Source organism: Thunnus maccoyii, chromosome 8 (assembly GCF_910596095.1).
Source record: "Thunnus maccoyii chromosome 8, fThuMac1.1, whole genome shotgun sequence".
In the NCBI taxonomy this organism is placed as follows: domain Eukaryota; kingdom Metazoa; phylum Chordata; class Actinopteri; order Scombriformes; family Scombridae; genus Thunnus; species Thunnus maccoyii.
Genome location: NC_056540.1, coordinates 20298841 through 20320655, shown reverse-complemented (window position 1 = coordinate 20320655; position 21815 = coordinate 20298841). Strand labels below are relative to the sequence as shown.

General features: G+C 38.9%; 1 protein-coding gene across 8 annotated transcripts in view; it reads right to left on the bottom strand.

Annotated features, from left to right (window-relative positions):
• Positions 1-5905: 5905 nt before the first annotated feature.
• The window catches only part of inppl1b (inositol polyphosphate phosphatase-like 1b), a 29014-nt gene continuing 13104 nt past the window's right edge, over positions 5906-21815 (bottom strand). For all 8 annotated transcript variants that reach the window (XM_042418035.1, XM_042418037.1, XM_042418041.1 and 5 more), the window contains exons 3-29: positions 21639-21797; positions 20314-20377; positions 17944-18082; positions 17643-17763; positions 17001-17141; positions 16709-16796; positions 16476-16553; positions 16058-16195; positions 15789-15903; positions 15567-15667; positions 15380-15482; positions 15066-15262; positions 13251-13368; positions 12972-13068; positions 12741-12879; positions 12481-12580; positions 12093-12181; positions 11395-11476; positions 10824-10913; positions 10619-10732; positions 10446-10534; positions 10262-10349; positions 9600-9752; positions 9106-9187; positions 7979-8768; positions 7772-7887; positions 5906-6656 (exon numbers count right to left, since the gene is read on the bottom strand). In XM_042418035.1, the coding sequence (XP_042273969.1) occupies positions 6563-6656; positions 7772-7887; positions 7979-8768; positions 9106-9187; positions 9600-9752; positions 10262-10349; positions 10446-10534; positions 10619-10732; positions 10824-10913; positions 11395-11476; positions 12093-12181; positions 12481-12580; positions 12741-12879; positions 12972-13068; positions 13251-13368; positions 15066-15262; positions 15380-15482; positions 15567-15667; positions 15789-15903; positions 16058-16195; positions 16476-16553; positions 16709-16796; positions 17001-17141; positions 17643-17763; positions 17944-18082; positions 20314-20377; positions 21639-21797 (3685 nt within the window). In that variant the 3' untranslated portion in view covers positions 5906-6562. The remainder of the gene's footprint in view (positions 6657-7771; positions 7888-7978; positions 8769-9105; positions 9188-9599; positions 9753-10261; positions 10350-10445; positions 10535-10618; positions 10733-10823; positions 10914-11394; positions 11477-12092; positions 12182-12480; positions 12581-12740; positions 12880-12971; positions 13069-13250; positions 13369-15065; positions 15263-15379; positions 15483-15566; positions 15668-15788; positions 15904-16057; positions 16196-16475; positions 16554-16708; positions 16797-17000; positions 17142-17642; positions 17764-17943; positions 18083-20313; positions 20378-21638; positions 21798-21815) is intronic.

The following is a 21815-nucleotide window of genomic DNA, read 5'->3' as shown; positions in this document are numbered from 1 at the left end:
CAATAAACCAGCCCTCCTTCCAGCTGAAGGAGGAGGTTGAAAGCATTTTGTTGAACGATATGCCAGCTGTCATAATTGCAGGGGGGCCGTGGGAATTCCTTTTTTTATTAGTATGAAAAAAGAAAAGTGTATAAATCCTAAATCCCTAAAAAGGTAAGAATTGGTAGTATACTCAGTTGGTATGTATACTTAGTTCCAAAACCTGCTGCTGATTTTATTGTTTTGTTTGTCATTCTATAGATGATAATGTTCATTTATTTTAATTGTATATTTGATTCATATTTATTTTAAGTTATTCATTAATGTTACGATAATTTTCTATTCAACAGTTTCACCATTAAAATTACGTTTAGACTGTAGAAGATGACCTTTAGCCAGGGATGGAGCAGCGATTTTAAAAGTGTGGGGGTTCTAGAGTTGGGATATGAGCACACCACAGCATGTCTGCACAGTGTTATATTTTCACAGTTCACTGTCAGTAAATATCATACAGTAAGTATTGGACTGCAAGAGAGTTGCAAGCCTGCAAAGGTAGAGTTATTTAAAGCTTTGAATGGATTGATTGGATTCTGGAGGTGTCGTTACAGCAATTGCGCAGGGTTAGTGTGGCCTATGGTGGTGAGGTGGTGGGGCCCAGTGTCATATCTTTTCATGGGGCCCAAAATCCCTGGTGGCACCCCTGACTTCATGTTTTCTGATCACTACAGGGTATTATTTTTGGTGCCTTTTTTTTATCCACAAACACAAAAGAAATGACTGTTTGCAAAAGGTCACTAGACACCGAAACCCAGTGTGAATTCTCTGAGCTGGTTACTGTATCCAATCTATCTGATATAAACGAAATGGTTGACTTTTTCAATAGCAAGCTGACTAATTTTTTAAATACAGTTGCACCACTAAGGGAAGAAAAGAGATAATTTGATAAAATATCACCATGGATACCAGATACTGTTTGTGAGCGAAAGAGATCTTGTAGAGCAGCGGTAGAAAGTGGAGGAAAAAAGACTGTTTACGCAAGAGTTGGTAAACTCTTCATGTAAAGGCGTGGACTTCCCGTCCACCTCAAGGTGTAATTATCAGTCTTTACAACTTGAGCACCTGTTGGGGAATTTAGTATTCACACAGACTATCTCATGGGCTTTCCAGTGCAGTACAGTGCAGTGTGTACTGTAGAGAGCTGAGAGAAAGTGGAAGAACAACAACTACTATAACAACTATAAACTGGTTGCTCAATCCTGCCCCTGTCAATGACATCCTGGACCAAATAGCTTCCACTAGAATTTGCAATATTCCTTAACAATAAAATGACCTCCATAAGAGTGGCTATTGTCATAGATGGTGGTAACAACATCAGTCGACCTTGCAAAAATTTTGCAAACATGTCTAAATTCATCACTATTTCTGATCAGAAACTATACAAGCCTGTGAATGAAAGTAAGTCTTCTACATGCTGGCTTGACCCAGTCCCCACTACATTTTTTTAAGAACTGTTTTAACTGTATGCTTCACTCTGTTAGATAGATCATTAACATGTCTCTTGAAACTGGATGCTTTCCAGAAACCTTTAAAATTGCAGCTATAAAACCCCTGTGTAAAAAAACAAACATAGATACTGATGTTTTAAATAACTATAGACCTATATCAAATCTCCCGTTTTTAAGTAAGATACTGAAAAGGGTTGTTTTTAACCAAATTACAGATTTCCTGAACAAAAATAATATTTTAGAAAAGTTTTAGTCAGGGTTCAGGGCAAATCACAGCACTGAGATACCCCTCACCAAATTTGTCAGCTATTTCAGGATTAGCACTGATGCCAACAATGTATCCGCTCTGGTTCTATAAGATATCAATGCTGCCTTTGATACAATTGATCACAATATTCTTATTTAGCACCTTGAGAACTGGGTTGGCCTCTCTGGGAGTGTTTTAATTTGGTTCCGCTCTTACATATCAGGGAGAAAGTTTTTGTCACTATGGGAGATCGAGGGGGAGATCATGTCTCAAGGAAATATGAGTTACCTTTTGATGTTGCTCAGGGAAGCTGACCTGGTCCTCTGTTTTGTTTTATTTTTGTACATGCTTCTTTAAGGTGATATTACCAGAGAACATAAGCTTAATTTTCACAGCTATGCTGATGACACACCGCTGTATATTTCGTTGGACCCAAGTGATGACCAAACCTTTTGCCATTTAACAGCTGTTCTGGCAAGTGGTTGCAGACCAATGTTCTTAAATATAATGGTGACAAAACAGATATTTTATTAGTTGGTCCACAAAAAAAAGAAAGCTAGTTCTCGCCAAACTTGGCAATTTGGCCCCATAGGTTAAATCAGAAGTCATAAGTGTGGGCATTATGCCACTTAGACTTGAATTTTAAATCCCACATAAAGAAGGTGACGAAAGCAGCTTTCTTTCATTGAAGAAATATTGCAAAGGTACAGCCATTCCTATCCCAACAAGATGCAGAAAAACTTGTTCATGCATTTATTTCAAGTAGATTAGATTACTGCAATGCTCTTTTCACCAATCTGCCAAAACAATCCTTTGATAAGCTACAATTAATTCAAAACTCAGCTGCCAGGCTTTTAACCAGAACAAGAAAGAGGGAGCATAGCTAACCTGCTAACCTGCAGTGGCTTCCAATGTCTTTTAGAATTGATTTCCAAAGTTCTTTTACATGTTTTCAAGGCTCTTAATGGTTTGAGACCAGCCAACATTACTAATTCTAATCCATCACGGCCTCTTAGATCCTCTGTTGCTAATTTTTTAAATACAAACTGTCACACAAATGAGAAAATAGGCAGCTCAGCCTTTTTAACTATGCACCAAAACTATGGAATTCCCTACCCAAGCATGCAAAAGATGCAAGCTCTGTGAACATTTTTAAACAATTTATTCAGTATTGCTTTCAACTAACTGTCACTCTTCCTTTGTTTTATTCTCATCTTTTACATATTTTATTGCTTTTATGCCTTCTTTTGTTTTATTTCTATCTTTCACATATTCTATTGTTCATAGGATACCTGTTCTTGCTATTTTCAGCCTTGTTTGTTTAGTTCTCCATCGTGATATTGCTACTTCTACTTAAATAAAAGATCAAAAATCTTCTTTCACCTATCATCCGGAATGATCAATCCCATGACAACCCTTAATGGGGGTTGTCAATGGGTTGTCAATAATGAAATGTCATAGAAGTTAATATTTGCACAGCTGCACAGTAGCCTGTATGGCTGTTATAAAATGCAAGATTTGCTCATGGGAAGTTTTGAGTGACTGACTGGTTTGTCACTTCAGTAATCTTCGTCATTTTAGGCTTGTCTGTAAGATTCACATGATAAGGCCTGGAATTATAAAGTCTGATCATAAAGAAATAAAAAGCAAGTAGGATGAGTAATGTTGCTGTCATAGACAGATGATAAGAGGCGTTTACTTAATAAGTTACCAAAAACTGAGGTCTGATTGACACACAGTTGCAAACAAGATCATTTGCACTCCAATAACCCAAAGTCTATAGACACATTGGGTTTGAATGCCCCTTTTATGGTCTACATTGAGATAAACTGGGAGATCACATGCCAGGCGCACATCTCACTGTTGTTCAGTTTTCTGGTCCTACACTCAGACTGGATAGTTGAGGTCTGTCATGCTTTGACCCAAAAGTAGTCAAGTAGAGTCACCAGTACATTTTTTTTCAAATGGTATTTCTCTAACTTGTAATGTTTTTTTGATACCACATACATTTTGGCAGACCAACTATCTTGAGTTTAAATTTATCCAGGTACTTTTGAGGGCTTCCATTTTATACTGCTTCATACATTTTCAAATAAGATTTTACACACAAAACCTGTAATCAACTTATTAACTATGAAGCATTGTTACCAGAAAAAAATAGGCAAAACTGCCACAACAAAACACTCCTAACTAAGGCTGCAACTAATGCTTATTTTCATTACTGATTAATCTGCAGATTATTTTTCCAATAATTGTTTTGTCTATGAAATGTCACATAATACTGAAAAAATGGCCATTATAATTTCCCACAGCTGACGGTGACGTCTTAAAATGTCTTGTTTTGTCTGACTAACAGTCCAGAACTTCAGCATATTCTGTTAACTATCATGTATGGCAAAGAAAAGCTTAAAATCTTCACATTTGAGAATCTGAAACCAGCACGTTTTTTAGTTGCAGATTCATTTTCCGTTGATTGACCAATCGTTGCAGCTCTACTCCTAACACATTATTGTGCCAACAATGAGAATCCAAAATACTCTGAAAGGGGTCATTCTGCATAACAAGTACTTCTTTTTATGCTTTTGGTACATTTTGCTGACAATAATTTTATGCTTTTAATCAAGTAAAATTTTACTTGTAGATTTAACTTGTAGTAGAGTGTTTTTACATTGTGATATCTCTACTTTGACTTAAGTAATGGAATCTGAGCACTAATCCCACCACTGAATATAAGTCATATATGAGCTATCCCATGTGGGTTGCACAAATCCAAAGTATTATTTAGATTATTTTTTGGTGATAACACATTCCTTATTTTACCTTTCTCTCTCACATGTGGAAACTGCATGGCCCCTTCTCCCTAGCCAAAGATACAGTAGTGATTCATGTATGTAGAGGTCAGCTTGGTGGTAGCAGTGTGTGTTTGTGTGTGTATGGGTTTCTGTGGTTTAGATGTCTGGAATGTGAGTGGGCCTCTGACACAGCATGTTCCTCATCAGAAACCCACTCAAGAGTGCAGGGTAGATGGATTAACAGTACCTTACAAATGAACTACATGTTAAACAAAACCCACTTTTATGAGATTCTTAATTTGTTGATTGGTTGGTTTTATTTCTAAAACCCCCCATTTTCTCTATAGACTGTTATTTTGTCTTAAAGCTTACTATATTTACATACAAACATACAGTATATATTGCATTTTACATATAATTACACTCTGATTTACAAAAACAAGCTGCTGCATAGTCAAGGACCGTCTAGGTCAATTCAAACCCCTATTTAGTTAGACATAAAGTAGGAGCTTCAAAGGACAAACTTTAAGGACTTTGCAACCCAAACATTTGATTTGCATAGTGCCAAAAAATCCCAGCATGCAGTACTGTAGCAGTTAGAGGTCAATGACACATATCGGTAAACAGAAGGATGTGTTTGGTCATCCCTTAATAAGTAACTATGTCAACTTGAATACATCAAGCAAAAAACACACACACACCAAGTGGAGTATTTCAGAGTTAGGATCAGATTCACAGTTGACTCATCTCTTCACAATGGTCTAGTATTAACTAAGCTGACAAATATAACTTGCATGTTTGTTCACGGACAGTCATTGTGTACTCACAAGTATAACTGACGTTTAACAGTGGAGAAGCACTGGTGCTTAGTCAGTCATCCAGACTGTAGAAATATTCTCTACATGACAAAAACGTGAAAGTAGGGAGAGATAAATCAAATACTTGATGTCGCTTGATGAAACACAATGACTGGTGGTTGGATAAAGCTTGTAATAGTTGGTATCGATTGGTGCCATTGATTGTTTTACACTTTAAACATAGAAAATTTGAAGATACCAAGCACTGTGGGAATATCAGACTGTCCAGTGCAGAAATTATTCTTTTAGTGAAACATTTCCTTCCAATGAAGATAAAAAAAATAGTTACTTGTATCTGCTTTTATATGCTCTTGAATTTAGAGACCAATGTTATGTATTTAACAAGCATCACCCAGATGCATCACAGAGAGAGATACGTATTCTACACCTGAGAACTGGGTGACATTAAAGAACACACAAGCAGGATAGTGTGATGATGTGATTTGTGCACTGAAATGGAACGGACATGAAGAGAAGAAGAGACTCTCTGCCCGACAGCATGAAATGACACTTGTGATTGCTTGGTGACAGTCAAGAGTTGCTTTATGCACTTTACAAAGGCTGCATAAAACATGCACAGTGGACATAGGTACTGATTAAGTGACATGATAAGCAACAGAATGAGACAGTAAACCAAATGAGATATGGCAGGTCCTTCTTTGCCAACTTTACAGACAATGTTCCAGTAGATACAGTATGTACAGTTATGGATTTTATGCTCCATAGGTTTAATTGAGGGCTTTTACAAGCTCAGATCCAGGCTCAATAATAGCAGAGTAATGGAAAGCACACAGTAGAAGGGATGAAGGTGAATGGTAAACACTAGGTTTGAGTGAACACTGAAAATTGAAGGACTATATTTTTATAGTCGTCTAAAAGTCATTTAAAATAAAATCAATGAGACCTTGATACCATAATCAGTATTTGTACATGTGGCATCTCCCACACTCCATCATTATCTGTCAAGATGGAGAGATGAATAAAACAGACAAGTACTTCCTGCATTATGTTCCCTTTGCTGTATTGACACAGACATACTATTGTTACAGTATTGATCGAGTAAATGAAAGGATGGCAGGGCTGTGGTAAAAGCCCAGCTGATGTGATCCGATTATAGTTCTTCCAGTTCTAGTTCAGATGACAGTGAGGCTTCCTAATGTCCACGCTATTCATCCATCCATGTCAGTTCCAGTTCCTGGGCAGGTTCTCGAGGATCCTGCGTCGGTGTGAAGGGTTCGTCACTCCTGCAGCGCGTAGATCCTCCTCTGTGATGCCACTGTGGAGTGCAAAAATGACTTTACTAAAAACTCAGACAAGTCATTCATACAGTAGTAATTTTTACATATGTTATTTATTGATTACATCATAGTCCTGTAATTTTTTTGAAAACGCATGTGGTGCCAGCACTTTTATATTGGTGTAGAAGGTAGGAAGTGAGATGTATATAATTTGACAGAAATACTGTATATATTAACTCATACCTTAAGAACTTTTGATGATGTAATTATTTTATCATTATTTTTATATCATTAAAGCATCATGACAGGATTTATTTAAGCATTGCTGCCCCAGTGAAGTTCTAACCTCTACACTGACAGTCATGCTCATTCATGTCACTCAGATGTGCATGACTGTCACATGAACGTTAGTAATTTGATTATGCCTATAAGTGAGTGTTGCAACTGTCTTGTGAACAGACATTACAACATATATTAAGAATTGAACAAAGGTATGACTCAATTAATAGAGGTGGGTTACCCATCAATGTTACCAGTTAATCATGTCTGTGTCCTACATTTGGTATTCTGGTTTCTTTAAGTGCTTTGATGATTTGAATGCATCACAGAGTGAAGCGAATACCAGAGTGGTGCCATTAGTAGTGGAAAAATAAAACATGGTTTCCTGTAACAAATAGAGCTTAAATTAAGGTGGCCTGTAAGCTCCAAGCAGCAATCACAATGTGAATAGTGAAGACAATGGCTAAGAGCATTTGCATTTCATGTAATGGCTGCCAGATGTTGGCTCCAAGAGAACTGAAGCGGTACTGAAGGGACCAGTAAAACCCACAAACATCCTCCTGAAATACAAAGTCAATACAATGTTTTTCACAAAATAGCTTTTTCTCCCTTCTTCTAGTTTGTGTCTTGGTTTTGTTTTTAATTTTATTTTATTTCGGGACTAAAGAGGTGCATGTTTGGGGGAATTGTCTCGATTGGTGTTGGTACTAGCATCACAGCCTGTCACATTCAGGTTTGGGAGTTGCTCCTTGCTTGTCCAAACTCTTGTAACTGTGAAAAGCCAATAACTGTGAAGTAACAGTCTGTCTGTGGAATGCAGTAATGGGCCTACATAAGTACAGCACGTAGACCATGTTATCCACAATCATTTTACCTGAAGTAATCTAGATCATCCCAGCCATTGAGGCTGAGTCCCAAGGTGTATTTCTGCAGACCCAGAGTACTGAGAAGCTCCCGGACGGTCTCAGGTGCTCCTTGGAGGACAGACACCTGCATTAAGATAAAGCAGATAGATTTTTTTTTTACAGAGAACTGGGACTCATGTCCTTTAAAACAAATGTCTTTGACAGCAGTGCCCTACCTCTTTCTCCCAGCTGTAGCCCCTCTCTCCATGCATTGTGGGGCCATTCCTATAGTTTGGCCTCTGGTTGGGTATGGATGGGCTTCTCTGCTCTGTGGGGAAGAAGTCGACCTCACTGAGGGACTTGGCAATTTGCAAAGCAGTGAGAGAGTTGTCTCCTGTAGGCGCAGGGGGCTGCTGCCCCACTATCCAGGGAACAGAGGCCTGGCAATGTGTTAAGGGAGTGGACGTGTAGGGGAAAACTGATGGCGCTTTGGCTGTCCGGATAGGATTGGTCCTTTCTGGAAGAAGTTGGTCCCTTCTGGCTTTTTCCCTGATGATTGCTGAGTGATTCATGTACAAGTTCCTCAGGTTCTTCTCTGGCAATATGGAGTCCTGGACAATATTTTTACCATGGTATTTGTCTCTGGGTTGTGCAGTCTGTTCCTGGAACTGTGAGATGGCGTTACTTGAAGGTGGAGGTATAGGAGATGGGTTTTTGGCTGGGAAAAGCTGATAGGAGGAGTTGGTTTGGGGTGTATGAAGTTCATTGGTTGGAGTGTACTGGGGCAGGATGGCTGGAATTTCAATCTCTGTAAAGTCTGATCTACGGCTGGGTCTCCTCTCAAAGCCCTGCCGTCCTGAGAGTTTTGGGAGCTGCAAAGCCTCATTTCCAGACCAGATCACCTGAGGGTCCCTTCGCTGGGGAAGAGCCTCCTCCACCTTGCGTGTCACTGACACACCTTCGAAGATGAAGTAGGCAGGATTGGTGTAACTGCTCGGGGTAAGTTTGGAAGGAGCTGCCGAAGACCTGCAATTAACACATACTTGTGACTGTCAAACATCTAAGTTTTGAAATTATTGCAATTAAGTCGTACTGTTTAAATTTGGAGGAACAAATCAAATAACTTGCTCATAGCCAACAGGCTTAGGAGCATATTTGGGGATTTCTTTCTAAATAAAAGAGTGCAGTGGAATTAATCAAACTTTGAGCTTGGTGATCCTCAAATTTGTAAACTTCCAAAACAAATATATTGCTACCTAGAAAACAGGGCTTCAGACTTAACTTTTTTAAGAGCTCAAAATAAGCAGAGCCTGAGCTTTCCGGTGCTTTGCGCTGATGCTCAGAAACATAAAGCAGAGCTCACCTGTTCATTGGGACCCGTGTAGGTGCAGGAGACATGTGTCCCCTTACAGGACCTTTATCTTCTTTCTCAAAACAGAACCACTCTGAAAAAATCAAATGACATGAAATGGACAACGCCTTTCGCAATCAGCAAGACTTCTTCAAAAAGTGTGTGGTGTGTGTGAAGGGCAAAGGTTATGCAATCACACAGCATGATGGTTTTTATGTGTGTATTGTGAGGCCTGACCTGGTGAAATAATACTCATCTGTCCTGTTTCAGTGTCTCAGGATGCATCTGGTCAGGGTCAGTCAATCAGGAGCCAAAAGAGGAAGCGGTCGATAGATACCAGCAAGTGTAAAGCCAAGCCAGGGATCATTGAGGAACCAAATAGAGGAAGCAATGTGAGACTCATAGGAGAGTCAAGGAATGCAGTGACAGTGGAGTTGAAAGTTTAGTAGGAAGTGATAGTGCAAGGAAGGCAGATGATAGGGAAGCACCAGTTCCGGCTGACCCACCATAAATTTTCTCTCGAGTTCCTCGCCGGTCTTTGGGCACATGGATGCGGACCCGTCCTCTTATGGAGCCCATTTCCTCACCTCGGTGACTCAGAAATGTCTCAAATTGCTCCGATGCACCGTTAAGTGAGCGGAGAGCCACGCAGCATTCGCCTATAAAAAACAGTTTAGATCAATGAGGCAATTCAGCCTGAGATGCGACAAAGTGAGTCCAACTTATCCATACAGATAATTTCAGTGTGATTTCTTGGATAAGGATATGATTTCCTTTGTCTTGACACAACTACATTGGAAGTCAATGGTGTTTGATTTGGAGTACTTAAAAGGCCAATAAATTCAATATTTCAAAACACTCAATTCAATATCTTTATCATGAACATTTTTTTCCTTTTGCATAGAGATAAGAAACTGCTTGCATACTTCAGTAGTTTTTCAAATGTGATTTTGTGCCATAAACTGAACACCAAAATGACATTGCACTGATTTGGGGTCAGCTCAAGCTGTGATCTGCAAACTGTAATTTGGACTGATAGATAGCACTCGTAGTAAGAGTTAAAAATAAATACATTTTTAAAATAATTCAAGTTTTTAGCCAAGAACATTGATTAGAAAAAGTAACAAAAATAGAGGGAAGTTTTGAATGAATTTGCAACTTCACCAACCGTATGACTCAAACCCATCACATGACTTGACAGACAACAGCAGGTGCTGATCCTGGAGATACTCCATGTCGGACTTGATTGGAAGAAGCTTAGACAAACATGTACAAATCACAAGTTAACAGCTTGATTTAAATAACATACTGTGTTTTCACACATCTCCAAATGGACAGACTGAGCCTCTGACCTTTGGCAGTTGCTTGAACGACCAGGCTTGTTTGAGAAACCCAGGAACATCACAGCTCTGTGAGTCATTCTCGCTTGAGCGGCGTGTCTCTGTGAAGGAAGAAGGAAGTTGAATTTCTGCCACTGTGCCGCATAATGCTTTCTCTAAAATATGATTTGGATGTGATACTATACCTTCTAGGCAAGACGAATAAAACTCAATGAAGAATTTTGCTTTGCTTGCTGTCTTCACAATGGCCTCAATGCCTTCTAGCTCTATCCAGGCCCTCTCTACGCCTGAATTTGGATCTGTTTGACATGAAAGTCCACACTGTTCACTTAATGAAGGGATTCAGTTATATTCCATCTTTGTGTACAAAGTGCTACAACAATTACACACCTGTTTTGGAGCTGAACTGTGATGTCACTCCCACTTGGAAAGTGGCAAAAACAGGTGAGTGATCACTTGTGAAGATGTCATCCGTGCAACCTGGTAAGAGACAGATCCATCCATTTAAATTATTGCATGTAAGTAAGTATTTTATATGTACTGTATCTAACATTACGTAACTTTGCTGGCAAGGCAAATCAGATGACAAGATGTGACAAAAGGTGATTTAGGAGACAAAAAGTACAACCAAGTATGTGTTATGTTTTGATAGTTTGCTGAGGTTAGTTAGAAACAGAAGCTCAGGCTGAAAGAAAGGAAATGACTCTGTTTCTTTATGGACCACAGACCAGGATGTAGGGTTTGACCGTTACTCATTTTGAGGGTTGCTCTCATTTCACAGTAGATGAAAAAAAAATTTACCACAGACATCTAATTTTAGTATGCTGGACTAAATCCTTTGGCTATGTCAAGTCTTAAACGCTGCCTTTTCTTAGTTGTCTTCTACATTTTATTCATGCCTTATTTACCACTTTACTTTTCTATTTCTTCGGATACTTCCGTTTAAATCTCCAGATCTTACCGTATGCCGTGCAGATAATGTGTGTGTCTGGGTAGGACTTCCACAAAATCCTATCACACCATGACGGAACATTAACTCGCACCTACAGAAAAAGAAATAGGTTATAAATCAAGAATATATTGTGTATGTTGTTTGTATTTACTCATGAAATTATAATTCATGCCACTTATATGTGCAGTATGCAGTAAAGGGTGACTTAATCCTTGTTACGCCAGACATTCCAGTTTTAGACTGTGTGTTCATTCTTAACCTCCTATTTTTAGTGGTCATGGCTGCTGCTGTCAAAGTCACCTATCCCTGCAGACCCCTTAAATAGGATTAAGTTACATATAAAAATATCTTAAGAAGAAAGTCAGCTGTTTACTTAGAATGCAACAAGGGACTTTTTGTTGTACTTTGCTGGTGCAGAATGTGTTATATATTTAGCATCACAGTCTGAAATATTTTAAACCTCCAAGATGAAAATATGACATCACCAGACTTGAAAATGTTAATTAGATTACAACAATGATTAAGAAGAGGTACCTTTATATGAGCAATATTAACATAACAATTACTACAACACCTAGGAGCTCCCAAAAACATCTCAACACTTCATCAGGAACCTGATGGAAGTACCTGATGAAGATTTTGTATGTCCACATCGTTCCGTTTTTCTGAAATTCTTTTGTATAATGCGGTTAGGGGAAATGACTCACCCCTGAAGTCTTGTACTTTTGCCATAGGTAGCAGTCTCTGGAGCCCCGCTCATACCGATAGGTGGGTGGAAATGCAATCTTCTCTTCCTCTTAACCATCATAAACAGAAAAAATGCAGAGTAATACAGAGGTAAGCAAATGTAAAGACTAATCACATTTTAATATTTATTTATTTAGTAATAGCGCAATAGTATGTATCACACTGTGCCCTTCAAGAACTACTATTATCACTATTTGTGCCTGTTATAATAATAAGGGCTGCAATGGATGATTATTTTTATTATCAATTAATCTGCTAATTATTTTTTTGATAAACTGATTATTTGTTTTGTCTATAAAAGGTCAGAAAATAGTGTTTGAACAGAGGAACTTCCTAAGTGAAACTTACTAAAATGGAGAAAGGCCTTCCTCTTGTGTCTTTCACGGGTCAGCTGGTCTGCACACATGAGCTCCTCAAACTCCCTCTTAGATACGTGTTTCAGAATGTCCTGGAGTTGATGAGGAGTGGTGAAAAGCAGTAACATTAATGTGTGGGATCTTTTAAATTGACTTTAATGCCACATGTACAACTATGTCAGTCTTCAAGGGTTCAACATCAGAGCACTGTGTTAGAAATAGTTATGAATTATAGATGATTATCAGTCCGACCTGTACGTCCAAGTCCAGTCTGTAGTTGAGGTCTCCACACCAGAAGAGGTGAGTGAAGCGCAGGCTGATGTCAAAGGCGCCGAGCTGTTTGTCGCCCAGAGAAAGCAGTCTGAGGATGTCAACGAAGTTCTGGTTCCTCCTGAATATCACATAAATGACAAGACGGAATTTTTTAATAGAGCAATTAATTAAATAGGAGCACACACACTTACACATGTACACACAATTTACCTAAGCACTTTCTCACTTCCAGAGGTCAGGTGGCAGTTAACAAACCCAAAAGATGTTCCATTGAAGAGGAAGGAGACCCCAACCGCTCCCTTGTTTCCTGAAATAACAGAAATGTTCAACCTCAAACCTCTAAGTTAATAAAAACACATTTGTTCTTCTTATCGTGCACTGATATTTTTGGCTGTGAGCCATGATATTGTTCACTTTCTGTATTTTCTTTACTGTGTGTATGTGATATGAGATATGTGATATGATGTGAGATTATAGAGGGCAGCCTACCCAAAGTGTTACCCAAGCCAGTCTTCACACTGGCAGTGTTCACATGACTGATGCGACTCTCGTGCTCCGGCTTCACAAACACAGCCAGCCTCATATTCCAGAGGGACTGTACTGCCACCTACAGGACATTGCTCCACATTACAACTGATGATAAGAAGAGTTTCCAGCCAGTCAAACTATACTGCTGCAGATTTCTTAATATGTTTGAGCCATTTTTCTAAAGTCAGGCTTTCAAAGATGTTAACACAGATGCTAACACAGATGAAACATGCTCAATTTGTAAAACAAACCAGCCCCTCAGCAAGATCATGTCTTTGTAAAAACAAATATTCACATCAGAACTACATGTATCAACTGAGTAGATGATATTTTCTGATCTATCCCCACAAGAACACTGATTATAAAATATCATAAACTTTCCTATGATCTGAGATGGTGCTGAGACATTTTACTAATGTGTGTTCCTTAACATTATTGAAGTACTACCAAATATAATATTTCACTTTTTTACCTGAGAGTGGATGCCATTTTAACCGCTGACAATTATGTTTTCATTTTACATGTATGACCATACAAGATGATAAAAGTCCAGAGTTATACAATGTTAAATTACATTATATTTGATTCACCTTTTTTATGACTGGGTCACACAACTGTTGTTCATATGATGTTACGTGAGTTGCCTATGTGATGTTGCCTTTTGTCTTGAGGATATCCTAAAAACATTTTATCATTTGTTTGTAGTTTGGATTCAATTGTCTATGATTGGTGTTTTGATATTGCTTCATGTCAGACAATGAACTCCTGTCTCCATCTTACTGAATGGTTGAGGGTCTGTGAAAACATCCGGGACAACAACGGAAATAATTCTAGGACTTTATTGTTCTTTATTGTTCTAGTGTTGAGTGTTTTCAATAAACCTAAACCTAAAAAAGAACAACAGTTTTAGCACAAACTTAGCTTGTCCAACTATTCTGAGATCGGCATTGCAGATTAAACTGAGAACTGAATGCTATTTGAATATAATATATGTTATATGGCTGCTAGCACTACTTTGTCTAACACGTTCTACAAATAATATTATACATTGTTTTAAATGAGAATGTTTTAGCATTTTTTGTTTGAAATAAAACCACAAAATAAGTTATGTTATGGCTGTATTTTTCATCAACCTTTTTATTTCTGTCAGTCCAAAGGAATTATTGTTTTTACTTTGTAAAAACAGTGAAAGGTATTATTTCTTTCTGAATGTTTTGAGAGAATGAATGTTGATTCAGAGTTTTCTGTCAGCATTTGGAAAAAATAAATTAATATTTTTACTGACAACAATAATTCATATCTAGAGTTATGTTTAGAGTTAGATGGCTGCATTAACAGTACTGACAACACAGATCTTGGTTTGGAGAAATGTGTCAGATTAATGCAGAGAAACTATGTGTATGACTTCATTATAGAATGATAAGTAAAACGTTTGGTGCATATTTTTCAGTTTGTGTATTTATTAGGCACAAATTAAAAATTAGTTTATTTTGATGACAAATGTTGCAAAACAGTTAATTGGAAGCTATTTTGCAAAAAACAAGAGTTGTTCGGTTCAAATGGTGATTATCTGATTTATCTGATTATCTGATTATCTGAAGTGTACAAACTATCCTGAGAAACAGACACTATCTGGGAAGCTTTGCTCTATTACCTTTTCTGGACATCATAATGTGTGAATTTCTCCTCTAGGAAATATGGTAGTTTTATGGATAATGCAGCCTATTTATACACACAATTCACCAGGAGAGTTGAAACAGAAAAACGGTGAATTACTTGTTTGAAGTCGATCTGAGTATAGCTGCGAAGGGTTGCTTTGATATGCTCAGTCCACTCTCTCTCCCCCTGAGGGTTTTCTTGAGTCCCCAAAGCATAGATGTCATGAGGCAGCAAGGCGATCGACTCATCAGGGGTATGTCCCAAACCACAGCAGGTTACCCACGACTGCAGGCTGCGAGGAGGAGGTGAACCACCTACACACGCAAAACAACACGCTAAATTATCAACATGACTCTACTCCTGTCATTGAGTCCTTAGTGAGTCTTCTATTGTCTCACAATGAAAGAGACTGTCATCACATTTATGCTCACCCATATTCCAAGTGCCTGTGAAAACGGAGATGACATCAGGTTCACTCAGCTGAGAGTGTCTGGTTTTCATCAGCTGGAGGAGTTGGCAGAAGGCATCACGTTTCTGAAAGAGATGACAGTCAGTCAGTGAATTACGGGTGAGGAAATAGTGGATTCCAGTTAATAATAAAACATAATTCAGCTTTACCCGTGCACTCTCAAACGTCATCTCCCGTGGTGTGTTGTGGTGGCTGTCGACCACCATGCGTACCTTGGCTGGACTACTCTGGAACTTGACAATCTGAAGGACTGGTACACAAAGTCACAAGCCAGAAGACAGTTATGCAATACATCTGTGAGCAAGAGAAGTGTTGTATGCACTCAAAAAGTATATATATATATAAAGATATAAACGTAAATATTTCCTTACTTCTGTCATGTGAGACCCTCTCTACACCAAATGAGCCAGCCTTCCTATCAAAGAGCAGCACTCCTACATCCACATCCACTGAAACAGTCTGTCTGCCGTAGCGCACCATCTTCACCTGGACACAGAAAGAAATTCCTGATTCATTAAGAGAGTCAGACATCACTTGTGTTATTTGTGTATTTGTATTTATATGTGTCATAATTTTGAATGTAGAATGCGACTGAACCTTGCAGGTTGTATGGTAAAATGCTTCTTCCACCCCGATTTACCTGAAAGGAGTGGACTGGCAGCTGCCGGGCATGGTTCTTGACAGAAGTTGCATTGGTGGGTGTTGGTTCAGGAGGAGGTGGGTTAGGCTGCACTGCCAGATTATGATTGGTCACTGCATCTTGTAGCGCTTTTAATACCTTCATGACCACAGAGAATCTTATATGTTACAATTTAGTTGTCAAAAATAAGTTTGGTTTTCCTCACATCATTACTCATCTAATAACTGATTGCTGCAACTACTAAAATTTAAACTATTGTGACAAATATGGATTATATCAATGTCCTGATAATAATGCAGAGGCAGAAAAACTGGGGGATTAAAACATACCAGCTGATATCAGTTTAAGTTTAATAACAAGATTTGCAGTTTGAAATAAAAAAAAAGTGTTTCCTGAGTTTGACTCTATGAAAACATACCTTTTTCTCCAGCGAAGAAAGAAGGCTGACCAACGCTGAAATCTTACACAACAAGGTGTCTATCTCCATCTCCGGACCCTTGTTCAAAGAGACAAAAAGGAAGTTCTAACTAGTTCACGTATAAGTATGTCAATGCAGATGTTACAGTTTTTATTATAACCTTTCATCCACTACAGTACTGGGTCACCATTTTAGAAATTCTACAGTTTGTTTCTGTATGGTTTGTATCGTACCTGTGCCTTTGTGTGTGATATAGAGCAGCTAGGATGGTCAAAGACCTTGGCCAGGGTTTCCAGACTTGAGAGAGTCAAGTCAATCTCACTGTAGATCAGATCAATACACAACATTTGTTTAGTGACCATGCATCAATTAATGTAAATTTTCCAGTGTTGTTTTTGGGAATTAAACACAGATGCAGATCATCTAGGAATATATGCAGTAAACAATAACAGTCTGTACATTGCAAACTGCTCCTGGTTTTCACTTTGAGTTCATCATTAGCAGTGAAAGCAAGATAATGCTAACCTGTTTAGGCCTTGGCAGGCAGTGCCCAGAGTACGCTTGAGGTGGCAGAGAGTCGTCGCTCCTTTATGCACATTCTCAATGTCGAGAGGCAGCTCACTGAAGAGGTAGTCGTTGAGCAGACCAATCACCTCACCCGCAGTACTGTAAACAAGATAAAACCGGCAGAATTCAGACAATATATAAACTGTGCAAGCTATTTCTGTTCTCTAGACTTCACTGTTGTCTAAGTTTGATCCCTCTTGAAACCTTCTTTGAAACATTTGAGAAATAGTCAGCACACAGCAGATCTAACCGTATATCAAAACTGTTTGCTAAGAGACCACAAAAAAATCAAAGGGCAACAGTGTTTCACATGTTGCTTCCTCTGGTTGCTCTATGCTTGATTGCCATCAGGTGCATATTTAAATAAGAAAAAACTGATTAAAAACACTGATTATTAGTGAACATGACAGCTGGCTAACTACACTACAAGTCACTTCACATTTAAATATCTGATATTGCCAAAAAAAATTAAGTAGATCTTAAATAAAACACAGATATATTAAGAAAAGCAATTCATGCAGCATAGACAGGCACTATGCAAGGGACATCTTTGAAAGAGAGTTTTGGCAATTGATAACAGTTTAAGCTGGATAATCATACCCGGATGTGTTCAGTTCCTGTAACTTATCCAGGAACAGGGCATGAGGGGCTGGTTTTGCTGGTGGTGCTGTGACAGGCACCATGTTGACAGAGGCTAGACCTGGAGGCGGCTTCTCATCATCTTTGTATACATGAATATAAAACCATGCATTAATAATCATCATCATTGCATTGAAAGGAAAATACTTTTTTTATAGGAATTAATTATTTATTGTGTGTGTGCATGATCATTATTATTATTATTGATGGTGTGATGTATTTGTACATGTATTTAACAACATAAAACAGCTAGCAGACTCACCTGAGCTCTCATCCCCGCTGTCGGTGTCACGGGGAACAGGGTAGAGCAGAGGAGTGACCAGGCCTTTGTGGGGATGCTGGTACCCCAAAACCAGGTCCTCCAGTGTCCGGAAACAGTTTACCTGCACTCCCTGTGTTGTCTGTTAGACACACACACAAAAGAAGCCATTCATTACACGCACTGTATAACTCACGTGAACATGTATGCATGATCAGTCTGTCGTTTCATGAAACATAAACTGGAAAGTCCACAGAAACTGTAAACAAATGTACTGTAGATGATTAGTGACCCATACTGTACTGTACAAACACACAACACACTGATGTTGCATTCGTAAACACATCTTTGAATATAGCAGTTTAAATTAAATTAACTTTTCCTTCTCTTGCTTTTTGTAATAAAGGAGAAAAAAATATGTCACTATCAAGAAAAGTTTGTGCATAAAAGACAGACAGCAGTAATAATAAATACATAACTGTAAGGTATTGTGTGTGTTCAGACAAACATTGTGGTCTACAGTGTCAAAGCATTAGTAACTAAACCTACAAAGTTTAAAATCAAACTCAACTGCAAATCCACTGCAGTCCAAACATTTGATTAGGAAAGAGAGAAGATAAAATCTCTCACATAATGCCGGGAAGATTTTTTATGCTATAAGTTAATGTTTATATACAGAATTATATGCATTAAATTGCACTAACTGTGCAATTACTGTAATAACTGCCTGGTTTTTGTTTGTATATTTTAGTTTTAATAACTTTGGTTGTTAGTGGATGTTCCCATTCAGGGAACTCCCCTACCCTCTTCCGAAAACTTGCTTGATAGAACAAAGCAGAAGTATCTATTTGCATGACAGAAACAGACACATGCACATGATTTTCTGTGATAAAAGACGTCCCAGGGGGATTTAGAAAGCTGTGCCCTGCACCCCACAGGAGAAGTGACATTATTGACAGCTACTTCCTGGCTAAAGCAGCAGTTAGCTGTCATGATCACTGTGCTCCAGCATTCCAAGTCAAGTCTAAAAAGCCCCCAAAAAACATGACATGGAGGTTTTTACATGCATGTATTCCCACATTTAAGACACAAGAAAGCAAGAGTACTCTTAACTTTCCACAAAAACCTGCACAGCTACACTTCAGTGGTACTAAAAGCAACACAGGCAAACATTAAGATTAAATAAACACACATGCTGTGTACAAGTTCTGTGCCTATACAGAGCTTCCACTCACATGCACAAAATAAACATGGTACACATTAGACCACAATATCGAGCAAGCTCTTTTCCTGTGTCCCCTTTTTAGTCATTTGTTTTCATTGTGCGGTGAAAGAAACCGTGTTTTGGCTTGAGCTATCTGTCTGTTTTGCCAGGAACTCTTCAAATAGTATCTTTTATACCACAAGGATCTCTTGAAAAACAATTAAAAAAGAAATGAAAAGTAATAAGAGACAGTGAGAGACAAAACGGGCCCCAAAATATCTCCACGGCCCTCTTGGAAAAACAAAAAGGCAAGCGTGCGACTTGTGAGTTAGTGGAGCGAATCCAGTGAGGGAAAATACGTACTGGAGGTTTATACTGATGGCAGTGGAAAAACAACTGAAATAGCAACAGAGTTTAAGGAATTTTTTTTTTCCAGGTCAGAAGTTTGAAAACAACTGCCAGACAATCGTTATTAAACTCGTTATTGGAGTTTAATATGCAGACATAGTTTTTTTTTTTAAAAAAGCCACGGATGACATGTGGTTTATGTGTTTATTTCACTCATTCTCACACTTCCACTCACCCACTGTGTGAGTGTGCTGGTGTGGTTGCAAATTTTCCTGTTTGTGTGCATTTTTATTGTCTAATAATTAGGTCATTTTCTGACTAAATGCCCCCCTGCCCCATCTGCTCAGAGTATCAAAAACAGACACATACCATCACTGGCTTAAACTGTGTCTTATCCAACAGACTCATTATGTATAATACAAACACCCCCGTATATACACATAATAAATAAGCACGCCCATCGGTCAGTGACCTAGTGTGTGGGTAGAGTAGGAACCTCTGAGACATAAAAACTATTCTCCTCTGTACTGCTGAGCTCATGCTTCAAGCATGCAGCCACATGGCAGAGATGCCATTCAAACAACAAGGCTACTGCAGTGGTAACAGAGCCCGTACAGAAAGGAAACACAAACATGTTCCTGTTCTCCTTACAAGAGGCAATAACAAACCATTGTTTGATCCCTCTAAACTCCATCTCGTCAGCTATGTTTCTCTCTCTGTGTCCAGTTTGTGCCAAGGTTTCAGACTTCTATAGTGTTTCTTTCCTCTGTTCCTCCTTTGTCAGGCAGAGGATTCAGTGCTGTGTGGTGAAGACTACTCACCTGGACTGCTAGGAGGCCGTCTGCATCAGGAAGAATACGATAGGTGTGAACATGACGTTGGAACCTTTAAAAAAAACAAAAATCACTTTTATCACTGACATTGCTAGTAACAGAGCAAATATAACCTTCGAGGGGAAAATATAGTTCAGTTTAGTGTTGAAATAGGGACCAGATGGGTTGTAGTTATTGAGGACACTGTGACTTTCTTAACAAGGCAGCAGTCGTTTTACAGATCACTAATGATGAGGCTTGTTTTAGGTCTACAATGTGTGAGGGACACATAGATCATCCCCATCAGTAACTTCAGAGAAATTAGGTTCAGGCATTAGGTAGAGATAAATGGCAGCTACTGTTCAGTGCATTACCAAAGGGGAACAATAATAGCAGAATGACTGAATATAAATCAAAAACTAAAAGTGGGAATGAGATATTGAGAAAAGAACGAAGGGAAAGAGGGAGCACTGCGAGCGGACCGGCTCAGCTTTCAGGAATGTATCTGGCTCAGGCTGAAGAGCAGTCAGCATAGTGCGGTCGCTGGAGCTCCCGCCCTCTTCCAGGGGCCCCAGGGAAGACAGCGGGGTAAGAGGGGAAACAGGGAGTCCAGAGCCAGGGTTTTAACTGGCGGAGATGGACTGTGTTTGCACAGGACAGTCTGACTAGTCTGGAGAGGGTGTATGTGTGAAGCTGGCCCAGCCTGTACACGTTTTTCAGCCGTAGCAGTTCCAATGCAGCCTGCCGGCAGATGATTGTGTCGCTGATGGATATGACAGGGGGAGTGAAGCTGCTGATTCAATTTGCAGATGAGGACATTGTGCAGGAATGTTGAGTTTATGAATACTTTCCATTCCTATATGCCAAAATCTAAAAGTTTAGGTCTTAATTAGGTATGATTTTACATAAAGTAGGGCTGTTTTCTGTCTCTTCTAAAACACGGAAGCATTTACTGCTATCCAGAGTGAATCACTCATTAATATATTTAAGGAGATGGAACAAATAAATCAAGCCATATAGAGTAACATTCAATAACTATTGCAAAATTATTTCTAGTGAGTGCAAACAGTCACACCCACTTAACTGCTTAAAAGGACTGCATTTTCCATTCCTTTTAAATTAGGATCTACACAGTATTACTGACAAGAGCTGTACATTTACATTAACAGCTCGCTAGTGCTTGTATAAAACGTAGTCTAAGCGATCATAATACCTTTATAGTACCTCTTATAGTCAATTATGTTTCATCGTGGTAGGTAAAATAAACTGGCTGACCTATAAGTAGGTGAATTTGTGTGCGTGTATGTGTGTGTGTGTATGTGTACTATACTCACAGTAGGCACAAGGCATACGCTCCTGGCACAGATTCGCTGTCTCTCACTAGGTAGCTGCCATCCCTCCCTGCCCGTGCCAGCAAGTCCTCTGCGTGCACACGGCTGATGTCACGATGATACCATGCTGCCGTAGCCATGGCAATCAATCTTGAGAGATGCCTTAACAATAAAGATAAT